This window comes from Tursiops truncatus, chromosome 8 (genome assembly GCF_011762595.2).
Source record: "Tursiops truncatus isolate mTurTru1 chromosome 8, mTurTru1.mat.Y, whole genome shotgun sequence".
Classification (NCBI taxonomy): Eukaryota; Metazoa; Chordata; class Mammalia; order Artiodactyla; family Delphinidae; genus Tursiops; species Tursiops truncatus.
The window spans coordinates 5,071,859-5,097,936 of record NC_047041.1 but is presented as its reverse complement, the minus strand read 5'-3'; the positions used below and the strand labels follow the sequence as shown (position 1 = coordinate 5,097,936).

The 26,078-nt window shown below is 44.9% G+C and overlaps 1 protein-coding gene and 2 long non-coding RNA genes across 3 annotated transcripts in view; 2 read left to right on the top strand and 1 right to left on the bottom strand.

Moving 5' to 3' along the window:
- Positions 1–265: 265 nt before the first annotated feature.
- LOC109551001 (uncharacterized) lies at positions 266–4,607 on the top strand. Its single transcript, XR_002177708.3, has 2 exons — positions 266–1,612; positions 3,121–4,607. It is a non-coding gene; the product is annotated as an uncharacterized lncRNA (long non-coding RNA).
- A 14,701-nt stretch (positions 4,608–19,308) lies between these two features.
- BARX2 (BARX homeobox 2) overlaps positions 19,309–26,078 on the top strand; it is a 69,516-nt gene continuing 62,746 nt past the window's right edge. Inside the window, exon 1 of the mRNA XM_019942065.3 lies at positions 19,309–20,225. Within this exon, the coding sequence (XP_019797624.1) occupies positions 20,039–20,225 (187 nt within the window). The 5' untranslated portion in view covers positions 19,309–20,038. The remainder of the gene's footprint in view (positions 20,226–26,078) is intronic.
- On the bottom strand, positions 21,010–25,751 carry LOC141279298 (uncharacterized). The gene is made up of 3 exons (XR_012333264.1): positions 25,732–25,751; positions 21,568–21,687; positions 21,010–21,306 (listed from the first exon to the last, which is right to left on the bottom strand). It is a non-coding gene; the product is annotated as an uncharacterized lncRNA (long non-coding RNA).

Sequence of the window (26,078 nt, the reverse complement as noted above, 5' to 3'; positions counted from 1 at the left end):
ACCACTCCTGCTTATTTTTTTTTTTCTTTTTTGCATTACGCGGGCCTCTCACTGCTGTGGCCTCTCCCGTTGCGGAGCACAGGCTCCGGACGCGCAGGCTCAGCGGCCATGGCTCACGGGCCCAGCCGCTCCGCGGCATGTGGGATCTTCCCAGACCGGGGCACGAACCCGTATCCCCTGCATCGGCAGGCGGACTCTCAACCACTACGCCACCAGGGAAGCCCCACTCCTGCTTATTAATAACCCTTTTAAGGTGAGTGCCAGGAATTGCCCTCCAGGCTTTGGGGCAGGCTCACCTAGGCGGAGTAGCTGGGTGTAATCTCCTCCTTTGCCTTCTGCTTTCTTTTTCTATGGACTGATGGAGGAACCCGCAGAGCACTTAGATTTTTTAAGAGGCCACCACAATAGAGTGCAGATTCACAGGAATGCAGCCCTGGGGAAATGCAGGACTGGGAGGCTGAGTTTTGATGAGAATAGGATGGAGAACTATCTGGGGAGTTGGAGTTTTGTGGGAGAGGCAAAGCCGAGTTGGGAGTTATCGTGGGCGGAGAAATGGGGAAAGGGAAGGGATCCCGAAAAGTCAAAGAGGAAATAGGAGCAGGGGTGCCTGGGGAGGTCATCCCAGCCAGGAGGCCAAGAGGAAAGGCCTGGGGGTGTGGCGGGGAAGAGAGGGGTGCCGAGAGAACCTTCCCCTCGCCCATAGTCCAGTGCTTAAAAAGTCTTCGAAATGGCAACTTCTGAACTAAATCTGACGCTACAGTTATTGAGTTTAAATGTCAAAGAAAAAGGATTCCATTTTAATTTCATTTTCATAGGCTTCTGCTCTATGAATTTTGCATCAAAATGTTTTACATTTGCACTTATACAAAATGTATGATTGAATTCAGAATAAAAAATGATAAATTACAGAGATACATGTTAGATCTCCTATTCTAACGCCAGCCTATTAGTTAAGCAAATTCAGTCTTCAATTCAATTCAAATAGGCAAATATTTTCACTAGTAAAAAGCTGAAATATAAATAACTGGCTTATACCTATAGTTTTTTTCCTGGTCAGTTGGTAGGATAATTTGCTGTGCATTTGGTCCCTTTTCATCAAGAGAAAGCAGTGAGCCTCTAATTCCCTATCTATCACTATCTCTTCTCCTTTGTCTCGACAATTTCTTTCTTCAGAAAAACCTCCTTGGGATGGCTTAGCAGAACGAGGCTTCCATAGCTAGATGGGCGTCTTGGCAATCATCGAGTTCAACCATTATTTCATTGCAGATGAAAGGACCAGAGATTGCTTACTTGCTTGCAGTTACACAGCTAGCTGCTAGCCGACTGTTAGTCACTTCAGAGAGTGTTGTAATGCCTTTTCGTAGACTTCTGGCGTTTGTTTGGGTAATTCGTCTTCTGTGCCAGAATTCCCAGTCCTCCATCTCTCCTCCCCAGCTCCAGTGTTGCCTCCTCTTAATTACAACAAGTGTACACACTTGGAACGAACAGAGGCTCTGCCTTTTCTACAAGAAATGTGAAGACCACGCAGAGAGATTTAGGGACTATTTCTAACACATCATCTAAATCAGGTGGGGAATATTGGTGTGGAGGATGCCTGAGAGAAAAATACAAGGTGAGTATAGAGTAGGCAGGTTGCAACTGGTTATGCTTTATGTCTAGCTAGTCTCTAGGTGCATCTGCCTGATGTAGACATGGGGATAGGGGAGAGCAGGGAGAGGCTGATGAGACCATTGTGTTTTTAACTTGATTCCCCTGGATGACTGGGAGTGAATGGAAACTTTCTGAGTAAACATGTTAATTAACTTCTTTGTGACTCAGTTTCCTCGTCTATTAAATGGGGATAATCACAGTATCGTTTTTCCTCGTCCGGTAAGTGTGAGAATTGAATGAGTTATGCATAAAGCATACAGACTTCTGCTTGGCACAAAGTAAGTGCTATGTATGTGTTGGCAACAATAGTTATTATTACAGACGAGTATACCATATGGGCACAGAGGAAAGAACAGATAATTCTGGAAGATCATAGAGGAGATGACATTTGAGTTGAGCCTTAATATAGTTGTTTGCTGGCAGAGATAGGGCAGGAATAGGTACAGGAGAGGTTAATCCATGCAGACAGAACATCGCATGCATGAACAAGGACTCATGAAAGAGGATGGGGTGACTGGAAGACTAACAGTCGACCGATTACTCGTAGGTCCTTAAATACATTTCTTCTCTTTCAAAGATGCAAAAAAGGGAAAATTACCAACTTACTTGGAGAAAATATACTCTTACTGTGTTTTGTTCTGCCGTTGTCCTGAAAGCACTGATTGCATGTGTATATGTGAAGGCAACCCCCATAAGCTGACGAAAGCTGTCTTTATACCTACAAGAGTATATAGACACTTCTATGTCCACACGCATGCCAGTTTCTATGCATGGAGACAATTGTCCTTTGTGGTTGGTTTGGAAATCATCCTGTTCCTGGTCTTGTAAAGTTCAGACTTGTATTGACTGTCGTGATCACAGACTTTTAGACCACAGAGATGACATAATCCAGTGACCTCATTTTATAGCCAAAAGCCTGAGGCCCAGAGAGTAACTTGCTCAGCGTTACTACATCACCTGGTTAGTGGGAGAGCCAGGATGAAAACTGGGGTATTGTTATTGGCTGGGTTGTGTACCCCCAAATGCATATGTTGAATTCCTATTCCCCCAGGAGCATAGAATGTGTCTGTGTTTGGAGATAGGATCTTTTTTTTTAAATTTATTTATTTATTTATTTATTTAGGGCTGTGTTGGGTCTTCGTTTCTGTGCGAGGGCTTTCTCTAGTTGTGGCAAGCGGGGGCCACTCTTCATCGCGGTGCGTGGGCCTCTCACTATCGGGGCCTCTCTTGTTGCGGAGCACAGGCTCCAAACGCGCAGGCTCAGTAGTTGTGGCTCACGGGCCCTGTTGCTCCACGGCATGTGGGATCTTCCCAGACCAGGGCTCGAACCCGTGTCCCCTGCATTGGCAGGCAGATTCTCAACCACTGCACCACCAGGGAAGCCGGAGATAGGATCTTTAAAGAGGTGATCAATTTAAAATGAAGTCATCAGGGTGGGCCCTAATCTAATGTGAGTGGTGTCCTTATTAGAAGGAGATACTGGACACAGACACCTGCAGAGGGAAGACCATGTGAAGATACAGGGAGAAGATGGCCATCTGTAAGCCAAACAGAGAAGTCTCAGAAGAAATCCACCTGCTGGCACCTTGATCTTGGACTTCTAGCCTCCAGAACGATGAGAAAACAAATTTCTGTAGTGTAAGTCACCCAATCTGTGGTGGGCTGTTACGGCAGCCCTGGAAACTAATACAGATGTCCAACTGCAGGATTCACACTCTTGTAACTACCTCTACAGATGAGTAAGATGAGGCCAGGATGCCCGGCAGGATTTTTCTGCAAGTCCTCAGCTGCTGAGGGGAGATTGGGGCCTGCACTTGGCACAGGGAGAGGCCTCTGACACGGCCCTTCTCCAGCCCTGGAAGACTCTTGGAATGAGTGCCTACACAATGTACAACCACACCCTATGAATCAATTGGTACCCACAAGACTCCGAAGGAGTTTCACCAAGTCAACTCAATGAAAAGCTGACACCAATGGTATTTATTCATTGATAATAACGATGGTGATTTAATTTGGGTACAGTCGATAAATATTACTGGCTTATTTGCATGTCTTTATCTTGATTGTAGTCTTGTCGTTGGCAAGGACTATAATAATGTACTCCTTTATGTATTCTTTGCTGTCAATAAAAAATCTTCATTACATGATAAAAAGAGAAATTATCAGCAATAATTCAGACAAACAGTGCCCCTGCTTTGGCATCAGCACAGGGTCGTTTAATTGGGGCCTCTTGGAAACTCTCTGACTCCCTGTTGACACACTGCCATCTGGTGGAGCAGGGCCTGTGGACCGCCTTTCACAGTCTGATGCGCCTGTGTCTTGACATATGTTTGTTCCCGTTTCCTGCTGCTTTTCCTGACAGCTGTCCAAATCCAAGGGCGAGATCCATGCAGGTCTAGGTCTTTGCAAAATACTGCAGGAGGCAACAATTGTCTTTGATTTTCTCCTGCTTTGCCTTTCAATGATGCTAGCAGCCTGGTGTTCCCTGTTTTTGGATGAAAACTTGAATCCCATTCACCATATTAACATCTCTCTCCCTCCCCCAAATCCCCTTTATTTGCATAGAACTCACAGTTTAGAAATTTCTTCTGAAACTACTCTCTCATTTGATCCTCAAACAGATTTTTGGAGTAGTCTGGTCTAGAATATTACCCTCATTCAACAGAAATTTATTGACTATTGATCATGCTCAATACTGGCATCTAGGGGCACAGAGATGGAAAGACCAGGGCCACCTTAATCCACTGGGTACACAAGGCCCAGTGCCTGGACTCCACAATATTTTTAGGGACCTGTGAAAATGTTTTAATTCTTTTAAAATCAGAACCAAAAAAATGAACTTTTAGGTGGAATAAATATCACTTGTTACGATGTATGATCCTTTTAATGTATTGTTGAATTCAGTTAGTATTTTGTTGAGAATTTTTTTTTTAATAAATTTATTTATTTTTGGCTGCCTTGGGTCTTCGTTGCTGCGCGTGGGCTTTCTCTAGTTGCGGCGAGCGGGGGCTACTCTTTGTTCAGGTGCCCAGGCTTCTCATTGCGGTGGCTTCTCTTGTTGCAGAGCACAGGCTCTAGGCGCGCAGGCTTCAGTAGTTGTGGCACATGGGCTCAGTAGTTGTGGCTCGTGGGCTCTAGAGCGCAGGCTCAGTAGTTGTGGCGCATGGGCTTAGTTGCTCCACGGCACGTGGGATCTTCCCAGACCAGGGCTCGAACCCATGTCCCCTGCATTGGCAGGCAGATTCTTAACCACTGTGCCACCAGGGAAGTCCCTGTTGAGAATTTTTGCATTCATATTCATCAGGGATATTGGCTGTAGTTTTCTTGTAGTGTCCTTGTCTGGTTTTGGTATCAGGGTAATACTGTCTTTGTAAAATGAGTTGGAAGTGTTGTCTCCTTTTTTATTCTATGGAAGAGTTTGAGAAGATTGCTACTAATTCTTTTCAAATGTTTGGTAGAATTCAACAGTGAAGCCATCTGGTCCTGGTCCTTATTGGGAAGTTTTTGATTACTGATTCAATCTCCTTACTACTAATTAGTCTGTCTAGATTTTCCTTTTTTTCATGATTCAGTCTTGGTAGGCTGTATATTTCTAGGATTTCATCCACTTCTTCTGAATTGTTCAATTTGTTCATAGTAGTCTCTTATGATCATTTCTATTTGTGTGGTATCAGTTGTGATGACTCCTCTTTCATTTCTGCAGTGGCATCGGATAGTCAGCCCTCTGTATCTGCAGATGCAAAACCTGCAAATATGGAGAGCTAACTGTTCTCCAAAGAACTCATTAATTTTAAAAAATAGAATTTTGAACTCATATACTTAAACCTGTTTGAGGGGTTCCAAACACTTGCAATTATTTTCATTTTTGAAGCTCAAATTGTATTTTCTTGACCAGCGAAAGCCTCTTTACTTTGGTTCCTGATTCTTTTTGGCAAAATCCTAGTAGTATTTGATGGCTTCCTTGCTATCTAGAAAGACAAGATGTTCTAGGCTTATCTTATACATTTCCTTCCCTAGACCTGAACGTCAGCTGTTTTTGTCAAGAAGTACTAGCTTCTTTTAGTGGGAAACAGTGTTTCAATTTGAAATCTGATACTAGGTACTATGGTCTGAATTGTGTCCACCCACTTCCCCAAACTCATATGTTGAAACCCTAGCCTCCAATGTGACTGTATTTGGCAACAGGACATTTAGGAGGTAACCAAGGTTAAAAGAGTTCATAAGAGTGGGGCCCTAGCCTGATGACCAGAGAGTTCTACTATGGGAGGACAAAGCAGGAAGGTGGCCATGTACAAGCCAGGAAGGGAAGTGAATCAGCCAGCGCCTGGATCTGGGACTTCTAGCTTCCAGAACTGTGAGAAATCATTGTCTGTTGTTTAAGCCACCCAGTCCGTGATTTTTAGTTTTTTTTAATGGCAGCCTGAGCAGACTAATACACTAGGGGTGCTTATTGTTCCTGGATTGGTGATTACTTCTAGCTTCTTTAACGGACAAGGCCAAGTAAACTTTATTCCACATTATACAGTTTACGGCCCCAGGATAAAAACACTGAAACTACCAACTAGATTATATAATAGAATATTTTTGTCACTAAACACTAATTCACTAAAAAGTGATTTAGTTATAATCACTAAAAGGTTGAAAGCTTTTCCCTATACTTTCCCCAGATAGCTGTACTGTATTTTTAGGGAGCATAGAATTGCCATTACACAATGTTCTCTCCCTTTTAATCTTCATTTAGACTTACTTTTACAAGTAAGCATGGGCTTAATGCTCATCACCCATCTTTTATTTTTCTATGCATCTGGTGCCCAGGATCTTGAGTTTTCCTCCAGCCTTACTGACATATAATTGACAAGTAAAACTTGTATTTATTTATTTATTTTTAATTTAATTTTTTTTTTTTGGCTGTGCCACACGGCATGCGGGATCTTAGTTCCCCGACCAGGGGTTGAACCCGTGCCCCCTGCAGTGGAAGTGCAGAGTCTTAACCACTGGACCACCAGGGAAGTCTCCCAAACCTGTATTTATTTAAAGTGTATAATATGTTAATTTAATATATATACAATATTTATATCTGTATCTATACTGTGAAATGATTACCACAGTCAAGCTAATCAACACATGAATCACTTCACATGGTCATCTTTTGTGTATGTTCTGAGAACACTTAAGATTTTCTTTCAACAGTCCTTGTATCATTCTCTCGCTAATCAATTTAGTCACCTGAAACAAATTCTCTTAAAGAGTCCTCAAGGAGGCCTCATGAGAACCATACTCCCTGTGTTCTTGACTTGATAACAGGAATATCACAAAAGTGATGCTGGGCTCTTCCCCTTGGATCGCATCTGGTAGCAGGTGGTGTTAATTTCGTCCATCTCTTTTGCATTACGCAGGCCTCTCACTGTTGTGGCCTCTCCCGTTGCGGAGCACAGGCTCCGGACGCGCAGGCTCAGCGGCCATGGCTCACGGGCCCAGCCGCTCCGCGGCATGTGGGATCTTCCCGGACCGGGGCACGAACCCGCGTCCCCTGCATCGGCAGGCGGACCCTCAACCACTGCGCCACCAGGGAAGCTCCCACCTCCACTCCTATCAGAAAAGATAAGCAGAAGCATTTTGCGCTCACCTGGGAGGAATAAAGGATTACCTTTACAGTTCTGTCTCAGAGCCTCGCCAAGTCTCTTGCTCTCTAGCACATATAGTCTAGAAGGACTTGACCATCCTGATCTCCCACAGAACATCATGCTGGCCCTTGACATTGATGACATTTTTCTAGTTGCATCTGGAAGATGGAATTACAAGACACTCTGGTAAGATGCATGTGTGCTAGAGGGTGGGAGCTCAAAAGTGCTTGCTCTATCAATGAAACTTCTAGGGTCCTGTGGTCTGGGGCATATTGGAACAGCCACTGTTTTTTTGTTTTTTGTTTTAATTGCGGTATAGTTGCTTTACAATGTTGTGTTAGTTTCTGCTGTACAATGAAGTGAATCAACTATATGTATAATTATACATCCCCTCCCTCTTGGATCTCCCTCCCACCCCTCCCCCATCCCACCCATCTAGGTCACCACAGAGCACTGAGCTGAGCTCCCTGCGCTATACAGCAGGGTCCCACTAGCTATTTATTTTACACATGGTAGTGTATATGTGTTGATCCTAATCTCCCAATTCATCCCACCCCTCCTTCCCCGCCCCCGTATCCACACGTCTGTTTTCTACATCTGTGTCTCTATTCCTGCCCTGGTTCTTCTGTATCATTTTTCTAGATTCCACATATATGCGTTAATATACGGTATTTTTTTTTCTCTTTCTGACTTACTTCACTCTGTATGACAGACTCTAGGTCCATCCACATCTCTACAAATGACCCAATTTCGTTCCTTTTTATGGAACTGTTAAGCGAGGCACATGCTGCACCTCGCACTGCTCTCCACAAAGGAAGGACATGCTGTTTGTGGGCCTCTTTGGATTTTGGGGCTTCATATCTGACGTTTGGCCGTGCTGCTCTGACTCAAGCACTGGCTAACCCGTTAGGTCGCCAGTTTTGAGTGGAGCCCAATACAAGAAGCATTGGCAGAGGTCCAGTCTTCATTTCAAACTGTCCCACAAATTTCACTGTAAAATCCAGCAGACCTAAAATTATTGTATCTCTGGCAGACAGAGATGCAACCTCCAGCCAGCTCCCATACGAGACCCCAGGGCAAGGCCATGCCTGTTCCGTGAACAACGATTCTCTATTTGAAAATACAGCCAACTTGCAGCTGGGCCCTGGTAGAGACGAGATGTCTGACTTACAGGACACCAAGTGAGTATGCAGCCTGAACTACTGACCTTGAACTGAGTCTTAACTGCTTGACTAAACTACAACACTCATAATACAACTAAATTCAACTACAGAGCAGCATGACGGTGTAGGATGGAAACAGTATCTATGAGGTCAAGCCTGAACACGCCCAGAAGGCCCAAGTGTTTCAAGTTATCTATGGCTGTGCAAGAAACTGCCCAGAACTTCGTGGTTCAAGACAAGCACTTATCTATATGTCAATTCTAATCTCCCAGTTTGTCCCACCCTCCCCTTCCCACCCTGTGTCCACATGTCTGTTCTCTACGTCTGCGCCTCTATTCCTGCCATGGAAATAGGTTCATCTGTATATACACCACCCTGTGTGAAATAGATGGCTAGTGGGACCCTGCTGTATAGCACAGGGAGCTCAGCTCGGTGCTCTGTGGTGACCTAGATGGGTGGGATGGGGGAGGGGGTGGGAGGGAGGTCCAAGAGGGAGGGGATATAGGTGTACATAGAGCAGATTCACCTCATTGTACAGCAGAAACTAACACATTGTAAAGCAATTATACTCCAATTAAAAACAAAAAACAAAAACCAAGGGCTTGTTATTTCTCATGATTCCGTGGGCTGGGAATTCAGGCAGGACTTGGCTGGGCAGTTCATCGTCTCCGTGCTGTGAGGTCATGAATGTGCTCAGGCTGGATCATCTGAAAGGGCTTCCTTCACATGCTGGGCTCTTCAGGGCTCCTTCACACGGCCACTCTCTTGCCACGTGGCTGATTTGGGTTTCCTCACAGCTTTGTGGTCTGTCAGGGTAGCTGGACTTCCGACCTGGTATGTGGCTTCCAAGAGAGTAAGAGTGGAACTGCCGGTTCTCTGAAGCATTAGGCCTAGAGCTGCCACTTCTGCTGTAAGGACTTGTCAAAATGAATCAGAAGGCCAACTCAGATTCATGGGAGAAAGGAAACTAGAGTTTAGGACCTGCAAAGAAAATGTGTCCCTTGATCTGCTTCACTATTTCAGGACAGAATAGCAACTCGTGGCACTTCTGACACAGAATTGAGGTCCAGGAGGCCCCGGAGTGGAGAAGAGGGGAACTTGTTAGCCAATGGGGGAATTCCTTAAACGTCTGCATTGAAAACCAATCGAATGGTACCTCCTGAGGACCTCGGGAGCTGGTCTGGGCCCAGGTGATGCTCTGAGCCTACGGGCCCCTCGCTGAAGCCGGTCTTCGGTGATGGGAGTTTTTTCTGCTGATAGGGGGAGACGTGGCTCCACAGCACAGACGCAGTTCTGGCTTTCTTCCGGGAGGGGGCAGTGCAGGCCACACCGCAGGCCGAGACACCGCGGCTCCCTGACAATCCGCTCCTGACTCCAGCGCAGGGTCGCTCCAAACAAAGCCGAGGCGGTTCGGCCTTAAACCTCCGTCGGGCGCCGGGCTGAACTGCTAAGAGGTGAAAAACCTGTGAGAACTCAGAGAAAGCCCGCTTGACAGTCTACACTCTACATGATTATCAAATCAGTTTCCTTGCTCATGAGATTTCTGTTAACTTTTAACACGTGATTGAGACTGTCTGTACTTAGAGTAACCAAAGCTGTGGAACACATGAGATGCTTAGGGTTACTATCTGAGACCTAACTTGGGTATCTCCTGACTTTAATATGTTTTCATATCAGCCTTCTCAGTATTCAATATATCTCAGTTTTATCTAGTGCTGGGCATTTTTTTAAATGTGGAGGATAAATGAAAAATAGACATTTGTTTAACTGTAATCCCTCCCCCTGCTTTTGTTGTTGTTGAAAATTATAACTGAGATCATTGAGGAATCACTGTCCAGTGGGAGGTATGGTGAACTTGGACTCAGAAGACCTGGGGCTGGACTCGGGTCTGCAAAGTCATTAGCTGTGCATGGGGTCCTCAAGTAAACCACTTACCCTGATTCCTCATCTGTGAAACAGAAACGATGAGATATGTCCTTTTTTCATTCACAGGACTTTGTGACGCTCCCATGAAGCAAGGTATTTGGAACTTTTCTGTACGTGGAAGTGTTCTGCACATGTAAGGTATTGTTGAATTACACTTTATACTTTTGAACTTAAATGTTTTTGAGGAAAAATGATAGAGGTTAATTGTAGAACAATTCAAACAATACTCAAAACTACAGAAGGGAATGTAAATCCCTCAAAATTTCACTATCAAGGAATTATCACTGTCAACATTTGAACATGTCTTCAGACAACTCTGCATGTACATATATACACATGTATATAAACAATGTTTCAAAAATTGAATTGTATTATACCTTCTGATATTTAAATGCCTCCCCCCACACCCTCAACATTGCGTAATAGCCAATATTTATAGATCTTTAATAATGCGTCAGGCTTTGTCTAAGCCTTTTAAGTGAGTCCTTATTTAATCTCAGAGCAGTGGCATTGAGTGTGTACTTTTTTGTCTGAGTATGTACTTTTATTGTAAAGACAGGAAACTGAGGTTCAGAGAAGCGAAATAACAGATTTTCCGATTTCCTGCCATTTTAAGGAATCTTACAACAAACATATTTGCTTCTGCTTACAGCTCTTCCCACTTTTATTATGTCTTCAGCATTCTGTTTGTTAGTAGACAAATCAAGAGGGCTGCTTGTTCCAAAATGTCAATTCTCACACCTACAAACCTCTAGGGGAAGAGACATGGGTTGAGAATTTTTAAACAAGCTGTCCTTGGAGGTTGTTATATGTACAATCATGTTTGAGAACCACAACCTTGGTTTAAATTCCTAGATTGGGATTGCTGGATCGATTTTGAACTTGAGACATAATGCCAAACGGCCCTTCAGAAATGTCAACCAGTTTCCATTCCCACAAACCGTGTGTGACTAATTTAGGCTCTTTTGTTTGGATCTCTCTGTATTCCACGATATTACCTTGTACATTGCTTCCTAGTTTGTCGTCAGGACAGTAACGTACTTGTAGGCTATTTAGCGCACGTGTGTGTGCACCCACTAAAGTTTCAATTTGAGGTTGAGCACTTTTCTTCAAATATGTTAATTATTTTGAGGTTCAGGAGGCTTTCTGCATATTCTGTTTAATGATACCCTCTCTTTCTCTCTCATCTCTTCAACACCTTGCCTCGTGTGCTGCTCTCTGTCTGGTCTCTAAGCCGTTGTCTTCGGGGCTGTAAAACCTACTTTTCTAAAATTATAGTGGATAAATGAAGGTATAAACTCTGCACAATTAGTACCTCCAGATGGAAAACAAATTCTCGTTCTTTCCACAAGAAGTCAACTACAGTCTACCCTCTGGCCCCCGTTGGATCCCCCTAGTTTATCCTATTCCTAATCTAGAGTCCTTCTGCTGAATTCTCCAAAGTCTTAATCCTACCAACTTCCAGTCTCCCCATGTCAGAACTAAAATCCTTCCCCTTAGCTACGTAAGCATCGTTCCTTTACTGAACTCCAGATTTTGTAAAGCAAGATTCTCCTCGTACTAAAGTTCTAAATAAAACTTTTTCTCCTTTTCAAAAACTATCTTCCTCCTACCTAGGAAACTAGATTTCTTTGAATTTCTTTGTCCTCAAAGTAAAGAGCTATTTCCTCTCCTAAAGGAGACAGAAAGACTTTTTTTTTCTTTTTGACTAATTCATTAACAACTAACCTTTGACAATTAAGATACAGACATCTTACAAGGTATACACAGCAGCCTAAGAGGTCATGTACCCTGGAATATTTAGTAGGAGGGTGGGTCATCTCAGACTTAATATAAAGTTTACATTAGTCAGTTTATGACAATTATTATTTCTAATTGTTGTGTCTTAAAAACAACCTTTGAATCTATGCAGAGAATAAAGCTGTGTAAAACTAGACATAGGTAGGTTATCTGTATTTCATGTTGCCCAAAAAAATATAAAAATGTCTTTTTCTTCTAATACATTTATGCAAGTGGGAGCTTGCATTCTAATACAGCTTTCTGAACCAAATCATTTTATAAACCCTTTTGGATCAGAGGATGTTAAATCCATGAATGAGAACATGAATGTGAAAGGAAAAATGGGTTAATACAAGCAGAATGTTGGGCTGGGGACCTGAAACTTTCTCTTCCCTTCTCTGAGCATTTGTTTCTCCCTGGGGCTGTCTCTATGTGATCTGGAAAGACAGTGAGCTGAAATTCCAAATATTCTTTGACAATTTCACATGAGACTGAAAAAAATAAAAGGATTGTATGGTTTTGATTTTATAGAGAAGCATTCTGTGCAACAGCGATTTAAAGAAAAAGCTGTATTCGCCTATATTTGGTCATTCAAATAATGTATCAGATTTCCCGAAAATGAGGACACAGGCGAACAGGAATGCTAGTAAATTCCAGGAGAATAAACACTATTCGGTGATTTCTAGTACTGCTGATTTTATTTTTCAACATTTAACAAACACCAGTCTGGCTTAGTTCTGGCGTGGTCTCAACCTTGAGAATGTAGAATTCAAATGAGCACAGAATTGTCTCAGAGACATGGCTACGCCATCTTCATACCCATGACATTTTGGACTGAAGATCTGTCAGAACCCCTCCCAAACATTAACTGATAAAAATCAAAACCTCCTTCAGGAACTGATTTCAGAAGAGAAAATTAAAACCTTTTGAGCTATATCCACTTACTGTCTACCCTGAGAAAACAACCCATTGTTCTGCTGTACAAATGACTAATTTGACTAATTTTTTTCCCCTGGCTTGGCAGAATCTTTTATTGAACTGATTGAAATGACCAGATGTTTCTGCAGCTTATGTAGACATAATCTAAGAGACTCAATAATTGACTTAAGTAAACGTATCAGGATGTGGACTGGCAATAGAATTTGAGGATTCTCTGTTCTGTGATGACTTCAAATCCCTTTTTTAAAAGGCAGGCTGCTTGTGTAATTGAAATGCGCAGAGATTGGCACCATCTCAGTCATTTACTTTAGTAATTTATAGCCTATTTAGATCTGAGCATCTCTGTAACTTTTGAAAGAAAGCAAGGAAAAGCTTCAGTATTAGAGACCTATAAAAATTGTCTGTGAGGCTGTCTGCTCAAAGTGAAATGAAATACTTCTCTGCAGAAAAATCCCCAGATGAAAAGATTGCAGCAGAATTTCATTTGACTCAGATTATCTAGAAAATGATACAATTGCATTTTCCTTAAGTTTTTGAGTGTTTTTTATGAGAATGTTTAATGCCAGAATTCTCCACGTTATTTTTTGATTCTCCATTTTGCTTTGAGCACAATTGCTGTGTTGTAATCTCTAGTGAAGATAAAAATATTCATTATAAATAACTCACCGAGGTCAACTTTCTCTTAAAAGCCTATCACCAGAAGAAAGATTTCAAATTGTGGTTTATTCCTTAGAAAAGGAAACAGTCTGCACATCTTTCCATGTCTAAAAGCCTGCTAACCTAGGCTGAGCGTGGGACGGAAAGATACAACAAATGTCAAACTTTGGGCTGGACGACTCACTTAGCCTCGGTTTTCTTTTCCCTCCTCTAAGATTAAAGATTCCTCTTGAATTTGTTTAGTAAACAAGGTTTCCGAATGTTTCTTATTTCCCTTTTTTTCCATTGTCCTTTCCTACCCCTCTCTTCATTCCTATATTAAAGAAAAAAACGTTTATAGAACCTAGGCACAGGCAGGCGTGCACACGCCGCCCCCTACACTTAGACCTAAGTGGGTGATTAGCACCTGTGTCCAAGAGTGCATACAAACTTCCTTTTCCTTAGAGCTTGGAGAGCAGAGACCATTCCATTCTGGTTGGCACTCTGCACCCAGTGCTCTTGGTAAACATTGTTGTCTATTAGCATAATAACAATCACACCAGCAAGTTAATCATTCGAGCGTTGTTTTTCCTTCGTATGGTCAGAGGCAGACTGGCTCCACAAGTCTTCTCCTGCGCTGGCTGACACAGGAACCTTCTTGTCCTTGATAACAGCCCATGTCAACGACAGACTGACTGCTCATTTTCTTTGCAACCCTGCCTCGCTGGGTTCATTGCTGCTGGCCGGCTGTGTTAGGGCGGATTACAGAGAATTCACATGAAACCTAATCGAGGCCTGCGTGATGCAGAGAAGAGAATAAAAATACTTTACGAGATGATTTGGATGAGATGTCACCCAGTGGGTGCAGGATCATGGCGGGTTTTTTCTGCAGACAGAAGCCATAACAACGATATATGAGCCATTCTCTTGTGAAGTGCTGGTTAGAATGATTGACGCCTGCAGATGTGCTGAGTCTGTGGCTGCAGGTGCCAGATGTTGAGTAGCACTTAGGGACGCTTGGTGGCCAGGGCCATTTCCTTCGGTTAACGATAGTCCCTCACTCTAACGCCAGCTCCTCTCACTCTTTATTTCTTCGTTGATTCTGGGTTCTAAACATTGAACAAAAACCAACCCCAAACCCATATGAAACAGCAGTGGCTCTGATGCTTTTTTAAAAATGCAGTTTTATATGGTGATGGTTTTTGAAAGAGAATTGCTTCCCAGGTTCTGAACACTGAACAAAAACCAACCCCAAACACATGAAACAGCAGTGGCCCTGATGCTTTTTTAAAAAGGCAGTTTTATCTTGTGATGGTTTTTGAAAGCGAATTGATTATTTTATTGAACTCAACGTGAAGGCAGTGGGAAGCCTGGCATTTCATAAGTTAGTGCGGTGCACACAATCTTCCATAGAATCCTCCAGTAAAGCTGAGCTGGCTATCGTCACCCCATGTTGTGGTTGAAGACCAGAGGTCAGGGAAATTACTAAGTGATTGGGCTGGGAATGGAACACAGGTTCGCCTGACTCAAAAGTTCTTTCCACTTGCCCCAGGCAGCCAGGGCACTGCTCCATGACATGTTCAAAGTGATTCTCCTCTCTTGTGGAAGCTTTCTCATTAGCGAGGGGTATCATGTACAAAAAAAAAAAAAAAAAAAAGTCAAAATCAGTGATACTCCAAACATCAATATCCATTTCTACAATATTATGGAAAAGATAGGAGTGATTCAATTTTATTTTCCTGGCTATATCCAATGGGATAATTGAGACACACAGGCAGAAGTAAGGCTGTTTCATGTCAGGATAGCACAATTTTAAAAGGGAAATAATCAGCAAAACAAATGGCTTTTTAAAAAAATTTTTTAACGAATGGTTTTAATCTGTATACCAAGCTTCTAAAAAGTTGGAAACTTTTGGATGATTTACTGCATTTTCACTCTTCACATAACTGTTAGGTGCTTTGTAGATACAGCCATCGTCTTTTTTTTTTTTTCTGTAAACTTTTGCTCCAGGAAGATGTTTTGAGAAAGAAAGACCTATTCAGACATTTCCAAGCCCATTTGTCAAGTGGATTACATTTGTGCCCTCTCTTAAAAAGATGCTTTACAGTGTATGAGAGCAGTTTTTGTAAATTAATATCATCATTAAAAATAAGCTGGCTTTCTTCTCTTCCTTCAACTTCTTGTTGTGCAAGTCTGCGGTGCTGGGCTCCACAGGCAGGAGTTTTGGCATGGCCCTGGGGCCCAGGGGAATATTAACTTACAAGGCTTTCCCTATTTTGTTTTTACATGTCTGAAACCATTTCAAATCTTAGCAACTGAAATACAAGTTATTAAACACACTTTACTGGAGTGTAAGGAGGGCTTCCGCTCCACTCCCCCCACTTGTAGAAGATGATTGCAAATGAGTTCATGTATTCGGAAGACTTGTGCCCCGGCCGCTTCTGACATCTACCTCGACACAAAGCCCAGGATTATAAAAGGATAGTTACACAAAAAATGAAGCTGAGCTCATTTACCTAGGGTTAGATCCTATTTAAATGCCATCCTAGGGTTTTCAAATACCATTTTGCTTTAATAAATTTCATGTGTTCTAGTTGAATGGAGACACTGGCTGTCAGCTGAAATGGGAAAGAGTGATTCTTTGGTTTCTAGTTGTCAGAACCTTTTAACTTTGCACAGGTGTCTTTGCCTCCTTCCTTCTGGCTGGGCTCTATCCCCAGGAATCAGGCGCCGGATGGGGGAGGGGAGCTGATCTCCTGAAGCCTCCTGGTGATGTTCATTTTTATCCCCTTCCATTCCTGCCTGAGCAAGCGTGGCTGGGTACAGACAGGTCTGTTCCTCTCCATGTGTGTTCCTCCCGGTAGAGGGGCAGACACTGCCGGGGTACAGTCACAGGAGGCTGGGAAGTGTCTGTGGGTCTCCAGCAGCTGGAAAAGGTTTGAGGCTCTTAGGCAGATGTTTGCTGTTTCAGCCACTTCATTAATGTTGGAAACAAAACCCCTGACTATTCCTGACCAAAGCCCCACTTCATGATTGACAGCTGGGGTGTGCTTCTTCCCACGAAAGCCCTTTACAGTCTGAGATCAGGAGAGAGGGAGTGAAAAGAGAGAGATGAGTGCAAAATGGGAATTGGGCTGGATGCCGTTACTGAAAAACCAAAAATATAAAGGAAAGAGAGGCTCATTTAAGGAGAAAGACAAATGTAGTACAACTAGTGAAGATCTGAAGTCCCACCGTGTGCTCGGGTCTTACACACATTATATAATTATCCCAGCTCTCATGCATTAATTTATTCATGACGGGTACTGAGAACCTACTATGTGCCAGTGCTATGCTGGTATTGGTGATACAAGACGAATTGTCCAGTGGGTGAAAGAAATATGCAGAAGGCAATAATACAGTAAAGGAACCTCTAAGATAGAGGTAGGAACAGCAAGGACAGCCTTGGGGAGTGTGGGATCTTTCCCAAAGGAGGTGACATTTGAGATGGGCCTTGAATTAGTTTTCCAGGCAGCGAAGGAGGGAGGGGATGGGGTGCCGTGGGCATTCCCACTGAAGGGAAGAGCCGTGTAGCCATGGATTATGAAAGGCTAACCTTGTGAAGTACGTATTATGATTATCATTTACAAATGAAAAAACTGAGGCTCAGCTTTGATTATAAGCGACAGAAAGCTGAAGGTTCCAGACTCCCAAGATCTGGAATCTCTCTTTCCAATACCTGGGGACTTGTGCTCTCAGACCCCCTATGAGATTTCTTGCCTCTGTGGTAGAAAATAGAAAAGATGGAAAATCCAATAAGCTATTATTTAATTTATTGGGTCTGAAGAGAGGGAAGGAAGAGAGGAAAGAAAGGAAAAGAGAAAGAGATGGAAGATGCGGAGGAGAGATGGGGGAATTCGATCCAGCAGAGGAGGCCCGGGGTGCTGGGAACAGTGGGTTAGGGGAAATGGACGGAAGCGGAGGAAAGGGGCCTGTGGCGGTGGAAGGAACCGGAAGAGCCGGCGAGGCTAGAGGACGGGACAAGAGGTGGAGGAAAAGACTGGGCCTGAAGAGTAACGGGGCGCGCGCGTAACGTGAGGGCCCGACAGAGGGTCCGAAGGGCTAACGCTCGGTCCCTCTCCAGGGTCACCGGGTGCGGTGCAGAGGCTCGGGGGTCTCCGCCACGCCGCGCCCTCCAATCCCACCAAACACGCAGTTTCTCGGCGCTGTCGACAGCTCTGCACTTTCCAGCGGGACATATAACTCCCCACCCAACAATGTCCTCGGTGCGAACCCCGCGCCCCTGGGAACGGTCCCCCGCTCGTGGTGAATCGAGTCCTTGCTCCGCCGGCGTCCAGGAGGACCCCTGGGTCGCAGCGCCGAGCGGCGCTGCCCGGGCTGAGCTGGGAGCGTTCTCGGCCCCGCGCGGGGCAGCGGACAGGCCTTGGGACCGGCCACCGCAGCCGCGGACGCGCCGGGCCCAGCGCGGCGACCTCTGGGCTCTGCGGCGGGACGCGCGCAGCCACCGGGACACCCGGCCGCAGCTCTCGCGGGCCCTCAAGCCGCCGCTCCGGGAGGAGAAGAATAAGCATAAGGAGATATCATGAGAATAAACGAAAACCGTTCTAAATGGAGAGGAGGAGGGGAGGGGAGCCAGGGCGCACGCAAACACCTCGGGAATGAAGTTCCTCAAAGGCGCGTTGCGGGCCACGTCTAATGCAAGGCTCTGATTCGGTTTATTACTATTTTCTCTCAGTGCCTATTCTCCAGGCTTTCCCCTTCCCTCTGAATTGAACCACTGGCCCTGGCGCGCGCGTCCACTTGCTTCCGCGGCGACTCGGGCTGCAGGGCGAGCAGCTCTGCAGCGAGCCCGCCGTTACCTGGGGCCGCGAGATGTCACCATACCCAAACTCGGTCTCGGAGAAGACCATCCGCGTCTGTAATTCTCAGTCTCCTTACCGTGCGTTTCCCTTCCGGCCCCGTGCAAACTAACTCCCAGGCATAATTGCGCGAAACCGGCAGCACCGGCAGTTTCTGCCGAGAGCGGGCGAGGGGGCAGGACGCGGGCAGCGGGAAGGTCCGGGTGCCGAGGCTGGGTGGGGTCCCCTCGCCCCTCGCCCAACAATTCCAACTGAAAACAAAAGTTCGTTCAGATACTGATTGGGACAGACTCGGAAGTTAGGCGCCCAAGAGGCAGAAGACAAACCACCTAATGAACGCGTGTCTTCGCGGCTCCCCCAACCCTACGCGTCGCCAGGGACCCGGGGGACGAAAGCCGTGGTGCCAGAGTATCGGGCACCAGGAGCCACGACCGGGCTGACTCGCCGCACCCGGCAGTCCCGCTGCGCTGGCCCTTCTGGGGACGAAAAAAGGTTTATAAACAGAGCTCAAAAATAAAAAGGGAACACGTGCTTTTGATTACTTTTTTTTTTTTAACAGTTTACTATGGGGATAACGGACAGGGCAAAGGTCATTGATGGTTTGGTATCTCCGTGGAACGGTCAAGTTCGCGATCGCGGCGTAGGCTCCGGGTGCCAGAACGCGCGGGCTGGGAGCCGGCTGCGAGCGTAGGGGACGCTAGGGGCGGGCGCCGTCCTTGGGAAACGGCGCGCGGAAGTCCACGTGGGGAGGCAGGAAGGCACTCAGCTCCTCGGGGGCGCCGGTTCTGGGGCCCGCAGTCTCGGGAGCCTCGGCGAAGTCTCGACTTCTTTCTACTAACAGACCAGGACGTGCCCGCCCGCCGGCTGCCGGCGATGGGAGCACGGCTGGGAGCGCGGCAGGCCCGGCGCGAGGGTGGCGCGCGGGGCTCCGCGTGGGCAGCGGCCCCCGGAGGCCTAGCCCGTTGGCGGGGGCGGCGCGCGCTCCCCGCACCGCGCGCACACACGGGCGCGCACACTGCACACACACACCTGGAGCTCGTCCCAGGATGGGGGCGGGGAGGAGAGCCGGAGCGAGTGTCTTAAAATAGGCACGCAGACAAGCGTGAGACGCTGAGAGGCTGGAGAAGGCTATCAAGAGCGGCGGGCACGAGGCGCGCAGGTCCGCCCCGGGAGACACAGGCGGGCTGGGCGGGGTGGGCGCCGAGCGGCCGGCCCTCCGCGCGGCTCAGCACCAGGCCCTGCGGGAAGCGCGCGCTGATTGACAGCTGCACTGTCCCCAAAAGGCTCGGCGAAGATGCTGATCCGCGGGTGGGTCTAGACGCGCAGCCCGCGCGCCCGGTGCCGGCTCCCCTCCGGACCTCCTGAGCCCCGCCGCCTCCCGGTCGCCGAGGAGCCGGCCGGAGGCCCCCGCCGGCGCGCCAGCCCCGCGGCCTCGGGCGGCGGGCGCTCGCCCGGGCTCACCATGCACTGCCACGCAGAGCTGAGGCTGAGCTCGCCCGGCCAGCTCAAAGCAGCCAGGAGGCGCTACAAGACTTTCATGATCGACGAGATCCTCTCCAAGGAGACCTGCGACTACTTTGAGAAACTTTCCCTCTACTCCATGTGCCCGTCGCTGGTCGTGCGACCCAAGCCCCTGCATTCCTGTACCGGTAAGACGGCCCGCGGGAGCGCAGTGGGGTGTGGCCGCTTTCGTGCCGGGGTCGGGCGCTTGACCACCTCTGTCCTCCCACCCAAGGGCGAGAGGAAGGGGCCCGGGAATTGTGGGCCCCTGCAAGAGGACTAGACTTGTCCGAGGCGAGCATTGCAGAGGCCTCTGCAACCTGGAAGGGGCCCGGCAAGGTGTCAATGGCAAGGTTACAAAGGCAGTCAAGGCAGCGCGCCCCCGAGAGCCGGCGCCCCGCAGCGCCTGGGATCTGCTGGCAGGAGAGCCTTCCTCCTTCCCAGCGCTGCTGTGGTTTTCAGGAAGAAAGTTCAAACCCTTGACCTGGTTGAGCACTTAAATCATTGTCTCAGGAAGTGGCGTTGCTTCTCACCTTGAGTTAACTCGTCCAACTTCCTCCTGTCTCCACTGGGAATTTTACAAGTAAGTCAGTATCCCGAGGTTCCCCGCAAAATCCGCTGAACTTTACTTAAAAGGATCTCCCTCTGGGGAAGTAGTTCTGGAATGTGTCGTGTTGTGGAGCCAGCTGAGGAGGTCAACCCTGTGAGTTTTAAGTGACTAAAAAACAATGATCACGATAAAAACACTCCTCAAATCTGGTTTGCTTTCTCCACAAGAACGAGACCCGTAGTAAAAATAAAGAACACTTAATAAATATACTTGAAAAGCCATAGGTTTATGTAGAAAATAAATCCAAAGTTATTTCTAAAAAACTTGCATTAAAAGAAGCTCCAAGTTTCATAGTGCCCTGGCATTATAAGGATTTAGGCTCTCCAGACGTGGGTATAGCGAAAAAAAAAAAATTGAAGCAATTTTTATCAAAAAAGTTATTGACCCTGCTTTCAACTGAAGGTAAAAATTTAGTATTTCCAAACCGAAAGACCCTTTGACGGTATATTTGTTGCATGGGTAGCATGAAATAAATGAATTTAATTGTACTTACTTTGAAAAAGTAAACTGAAAAGATAGCAGTGGCTTTGAAAGATATTTTTGGAACGTTCAGGCCAAGAGGCTGCTAGTACACTGTGCTTGGAATACTGCATTTTCTGTTGATTCCATTGATAGGCTCTCTAGGACAATCAGTAAATACGTGTGTAAGTACATACAGTAAAGTTCTTTTACAACCAACTTGTTCCTACATGTATTTGGTAATAAAATGAGTATTATACTCAATTACTCCTTTGTAAAATACATTTTGTCTGTAAGGTGGAATTAGGCCTGGTAGCCCAGAACAAGACTTGTAATACTGCATTTTAAAAGCCAAGAAATATACGAAACAAGATACGAGGAAGAAATTTGAAAAACAAGATAGATGTGATTGATGTTTTTACATTTGTATGTCTGCCATGCGTTACACCTGGGATGAGTTGTCTGCGTAGATCTTGGAGCGGGGAACTAGGCTGATTCTTGTTTTGAGCATAAATAATCATTTGCCATGAGAACTCAAATCCCTTAAAGGAAAAAGAGAGGATCCGTTTTAATCGTAAATCTCTCGCACCCTGAAAAGACACTGCGTACCTGGAGGTCCCTAGGACAAAGCAGAACAGCTTCTCCTAAGCACCTAGGCATAGCCTGATGCGGGCAAACTTTTTAGCGACTTCGCGCCATGCATTGACTTGAAGGCAGCTTTTCCTGGCCTATTTAGCAGTCACAGAACTGGATCATAGAAATCATGCCAGAGGAAGAGTAATAAACAGCCTCCAAAAACAATGACCCAGTCATCAGTCGAGGCTGACTAAGTTTTGTGTTTTATTGAACCTTGTGTGGGACATACATCGGAGGAAAATACAGCGATTCATATGTACTTTTGTGAGTGTTAAAAGTGAATCGCACATATTTCACGAACTAAAAGTTGTGCTCAGCCTCGTGTTTTTGGAGTTCTTTGATGGTTTGTGGGAGAGGGTGGTTGTTGGCACTGGCGTTCTTGCCTTATTGTTCCCATGCTTGATTTCTTTAGGTTGTTCTTTTGAAAATGTGTTGTGATTTTGCTCTAGTTGAGATTTAAAATATAGAAACTGGGATTTGCCAGTGGAATTAAACCCACAAAAACTGGCTACAATAGTCCATCCTTTCAGATCATAAGCTTTCAGTGGGTTTACGATTACAGTTAAAGCCTTACGTGTATTAGATCATGGGAATACCATTAGCGACTTCTCAAAGGTTTTGCAAATACCATGCTTTCAAAGCATTTTTGTTGCTTTTAACAGTTATGTTCAGGATCACAAATCTTAAATTGGATGAACTTAATCTTTTTTTTATTAATTAAAAAACAGCAATAAGTTGCTGGCATTCATAATGAAACTATATATATATATATATATTTTTTCTGGGTAGAGATAAATATTTAGCACTTTTGGTGGAACCAATGCATAAAATGTTCAAATCAAGTGAAAGGCATAAATTGGAATTAAAGTTACTGAACTATCTCATCCTTTGGTTTGCTGTTTTAAGATTTATATAACGAACAGAAGTGACCTTTGTCAGCTTAAATAATGAAAACTAAGATAATAAAGTGACCACCGTGCACAGTAAATACATGAAATTGTGGTGGAAAAAAAGCTACAGCGTTTAAAAAGCCGCTACATAATTAGGCAAACCATGTCGTTCAGATTTAGCAAAATCCTAATGTCAGTTTATGATGCTGATCTCGGGCAGGAGAGCATGTATATTCAAGTAAACTGAGAAATGGAAACATTTCTCATCTGGTAGGTAATCACTTGACAGTCATTTATTATTAGACACCCTAACCTTGACGGACTTCTCATCTTCAAAAACAATTGTTTATTTGAACAGGCCCTTCCTTATTAAAATAGAGTAATTTTAGTTTTAGGGAGCAATCTCCAGATTGATTTAAGTTTCCTAACAGATCTCCTGCATCACATAATAGATATTGAGTAAAGGAATCCTCCTCTTAAAGCCAAACTAAAGGAACATTTGTCATTAAATTTAAAATAAAATTTAAAAACCAAGCCCCAAGAGATCCTCCATTTGAAAAAAAAGTTTGTTATTCAGACTGTTGAGGAGGTATGGAACGTGTTTAGAATGAATTTAGTTATGACATGTTGTTCTTACGTTAAAATCTGGTAACAGTAATCCTCACTCATAATGGAACTGTATTGCCCCTTAGAAGCCGGTGATGATCTCTCATAAACATTAGAACGTTGACGGTGATTGAGGGCCAAAAATGACTTGCAGTTTATGATATCATAAATATTGTTTAACTCTCAGGTGCATTGTTTTATTTTTCTGGTTGTGATTAATGTTTCTTGGTGGAAGAGTCCCTTGAACTGGCTTCTCAGGACGGAATAGATTGCAGAGGTAGCGGCACGGTTCCCTTTGAGGGATCTCTCTTTCAGTTTGATCTTTAGAAATAGGCAGACTCTCTAAATTTGAGGGGTGTTTGGAAAAAATGAGTAACTTGCTTCACAAAAACAAGGATGTAACAATTTACCCTAAGAGTTTTCATAAGATGATACTGAGAAACCTAAGTACTGTGCATAATTACTTACAACTTATTATAATTACCGATACTTATAACCTAGAATTACCCTAGGACTTGTACACGCACATTTGGGGGGAGGTGAATACAGGTATTTGTACGTTTTACAACCCATGGCCCCTGCATGACTTTTAGTGATTTCACTAAAACCTATAGTTTAATTCTTTTTGTCTCCTCTGGCAGAAGGGTTCTGTAGGCTCTCCCCGTGACCTCCAGCGGCCAGTCTTACAGAGCTGACTGGGAGGAATCACAGTGACCACAGACCAGCCTTCCTAAGCAGAACATACTTTTTTTTTTTTTTTTTGCGAAGTGCTAGGGTCACATCAGGGCTTAGACATAGTTTCAGCCCGCACTGTACACCGCCGTCTTTCATATTAGGGTACTGAGAAATCAGGAAGATTCTTCCAGCTCCATTACACACCCGGGATAAAGCTGTGCGGTCACACCCGAGGGACAGTTGACCAGCCATTTAAAAGGGGCATGTGGGGAAGGGTGTTTATCTTAGGAGCGGGCTTTGAGAACATTTTAGTCTTTGGTGGGTCCAAGAGAAAAAAGTTCTTTGGGGTGGTGTCCTTGGGCTCATTTTTATCACAAAGATTGGGTGTCATCCTGGTGAAAAATGAAATGAGGTGTGGACCTGTGATGGGGGTCAGGGAGTCTGCTGCCACTTCATGAGTTGGCTCCAGTGATTCCCCCAATCCTAGCTCAGTCTTTTAGTTGGAGACCAAAACCTGGAGTATCTTGGGAGCCTGGATCCTGGGCACTGGAACGTTGATAGAGAAATGCAAACTGGGGGTGTGGAAAATGATCTTTATTAACAAGCATTTGTATTTCTACCAGAGGCAAATACGCTTTCATTAGCAAATCACTCATCACTGCCTCTCCTGTTCCCATTCTAAGGGTAAGTAAATTGAGGGAAGCCCAGGATAGAGGACTCATCCAAGGTCAGGATATATTTGGAGCTGAGCTCTTTCAGGATCCTCAGCTGTTGTCTCCTTACTCCTTAAATTTTATGACACCTTTGTTAAATAGAGACACTGAGGGATTCCTTAGGGGTCAGTTTTAATGAGTGAATAGTTTATTAGCAATTTATTCGCTGGTTATCATTTTTCTAACAGCGAATGGGAAAATGATTAGAAATTTAGCAAGTTAAAATGCCTTTCCAAAGGTCTATAATCTTCAGTATCATTTAATTCAATAATTTAATTCAACAAATATTTACACTTGCTTGTTGACGGCACTGCCATTATTACTTTTTTTAATTTATTTAATTTAAATTATTTTTTATTTTTGGCTGCGTTGGGTCTTCATTGCTGCGCGGGCTTTCTCTAGTTGTGGTGAGCAGAGGCTACTTTTCGTTGCGGTGCGCGGGCTTCTCATTGCGGTGGCTTCTCTTGTTGCAGAGCACAGGCTCTAGGCATGCAGGCTTCAGTAGTTGTGGCACATGGGCTCAGTAGTTGTGGCTCGCAGGCTCTAGAGCGGAGGCTCAGTAGTTGTGGCGCACGGGGCTTAGTTGCTCTGCGGCATGTGGGATCTTCCCGGACCAGGGCTTAAACTTGTGTCCCCTGCATTGGCAGGCGGATTTTTAACCACTGAGCCACCAGGGAAGTCCACTGCCATTATTTTTAAGTTTATTCTAAGTCTTGGCTAACAGTTGGGATATTTTAAATCTTTCTCTGAAACACCTGTAGAGCCACTGCCAAGCTCTTTTTTGTGGTCCTCTAGAGTCTATGTGGGCACTTTGGAATTGTGAAACATTATGATAATTTAATCCGTTTGCTTACCGTCTGGAATTTTCTCTTTGAACTCCACTTAAAGGGTATTATCAACACCAAAATTGTCATATTAACCTCCTTAAATACAACTCAACTGAAATTGTATATGCAGTAGATCTTTTATGAAACCAGTTTCCTGCAGGGTTGGTTGTTACCTCTGGCTTGAAAATAAAATTTGTGATCCCAGCGTGGCTGGTATATAGCTGCTGGTTTTAACGTACCTCAGGAATCTAAATGAGAAGATTGTTAGGTTTTTCCATCCCAGGAATCTATTTGAAAAGCAGTAAGGACGGTAAATTGTTGTTTAGATTGTAAAGAGAGATGAAAACAAAAAAAGGGAAGGAATAGGGAAAAAGAAAAAGCGTGGGTTTCTTTGAAGTTCTTGAAGCCACTTGATTCCGCCTGGTATGTAGTTCAGCGTCCGAATGACCCTGGGGGCAACACGAAGGTGGCTTCTGAAATTCTTCTGTCCCTGCTTGGAGAGTAAAATGCCCACGTTGATTTGACTTAGACACCTGCTGGGGCGCCTTCAGGGAAGAGCCTGGGCGGGGGTGGGGGTGGGGGGGTG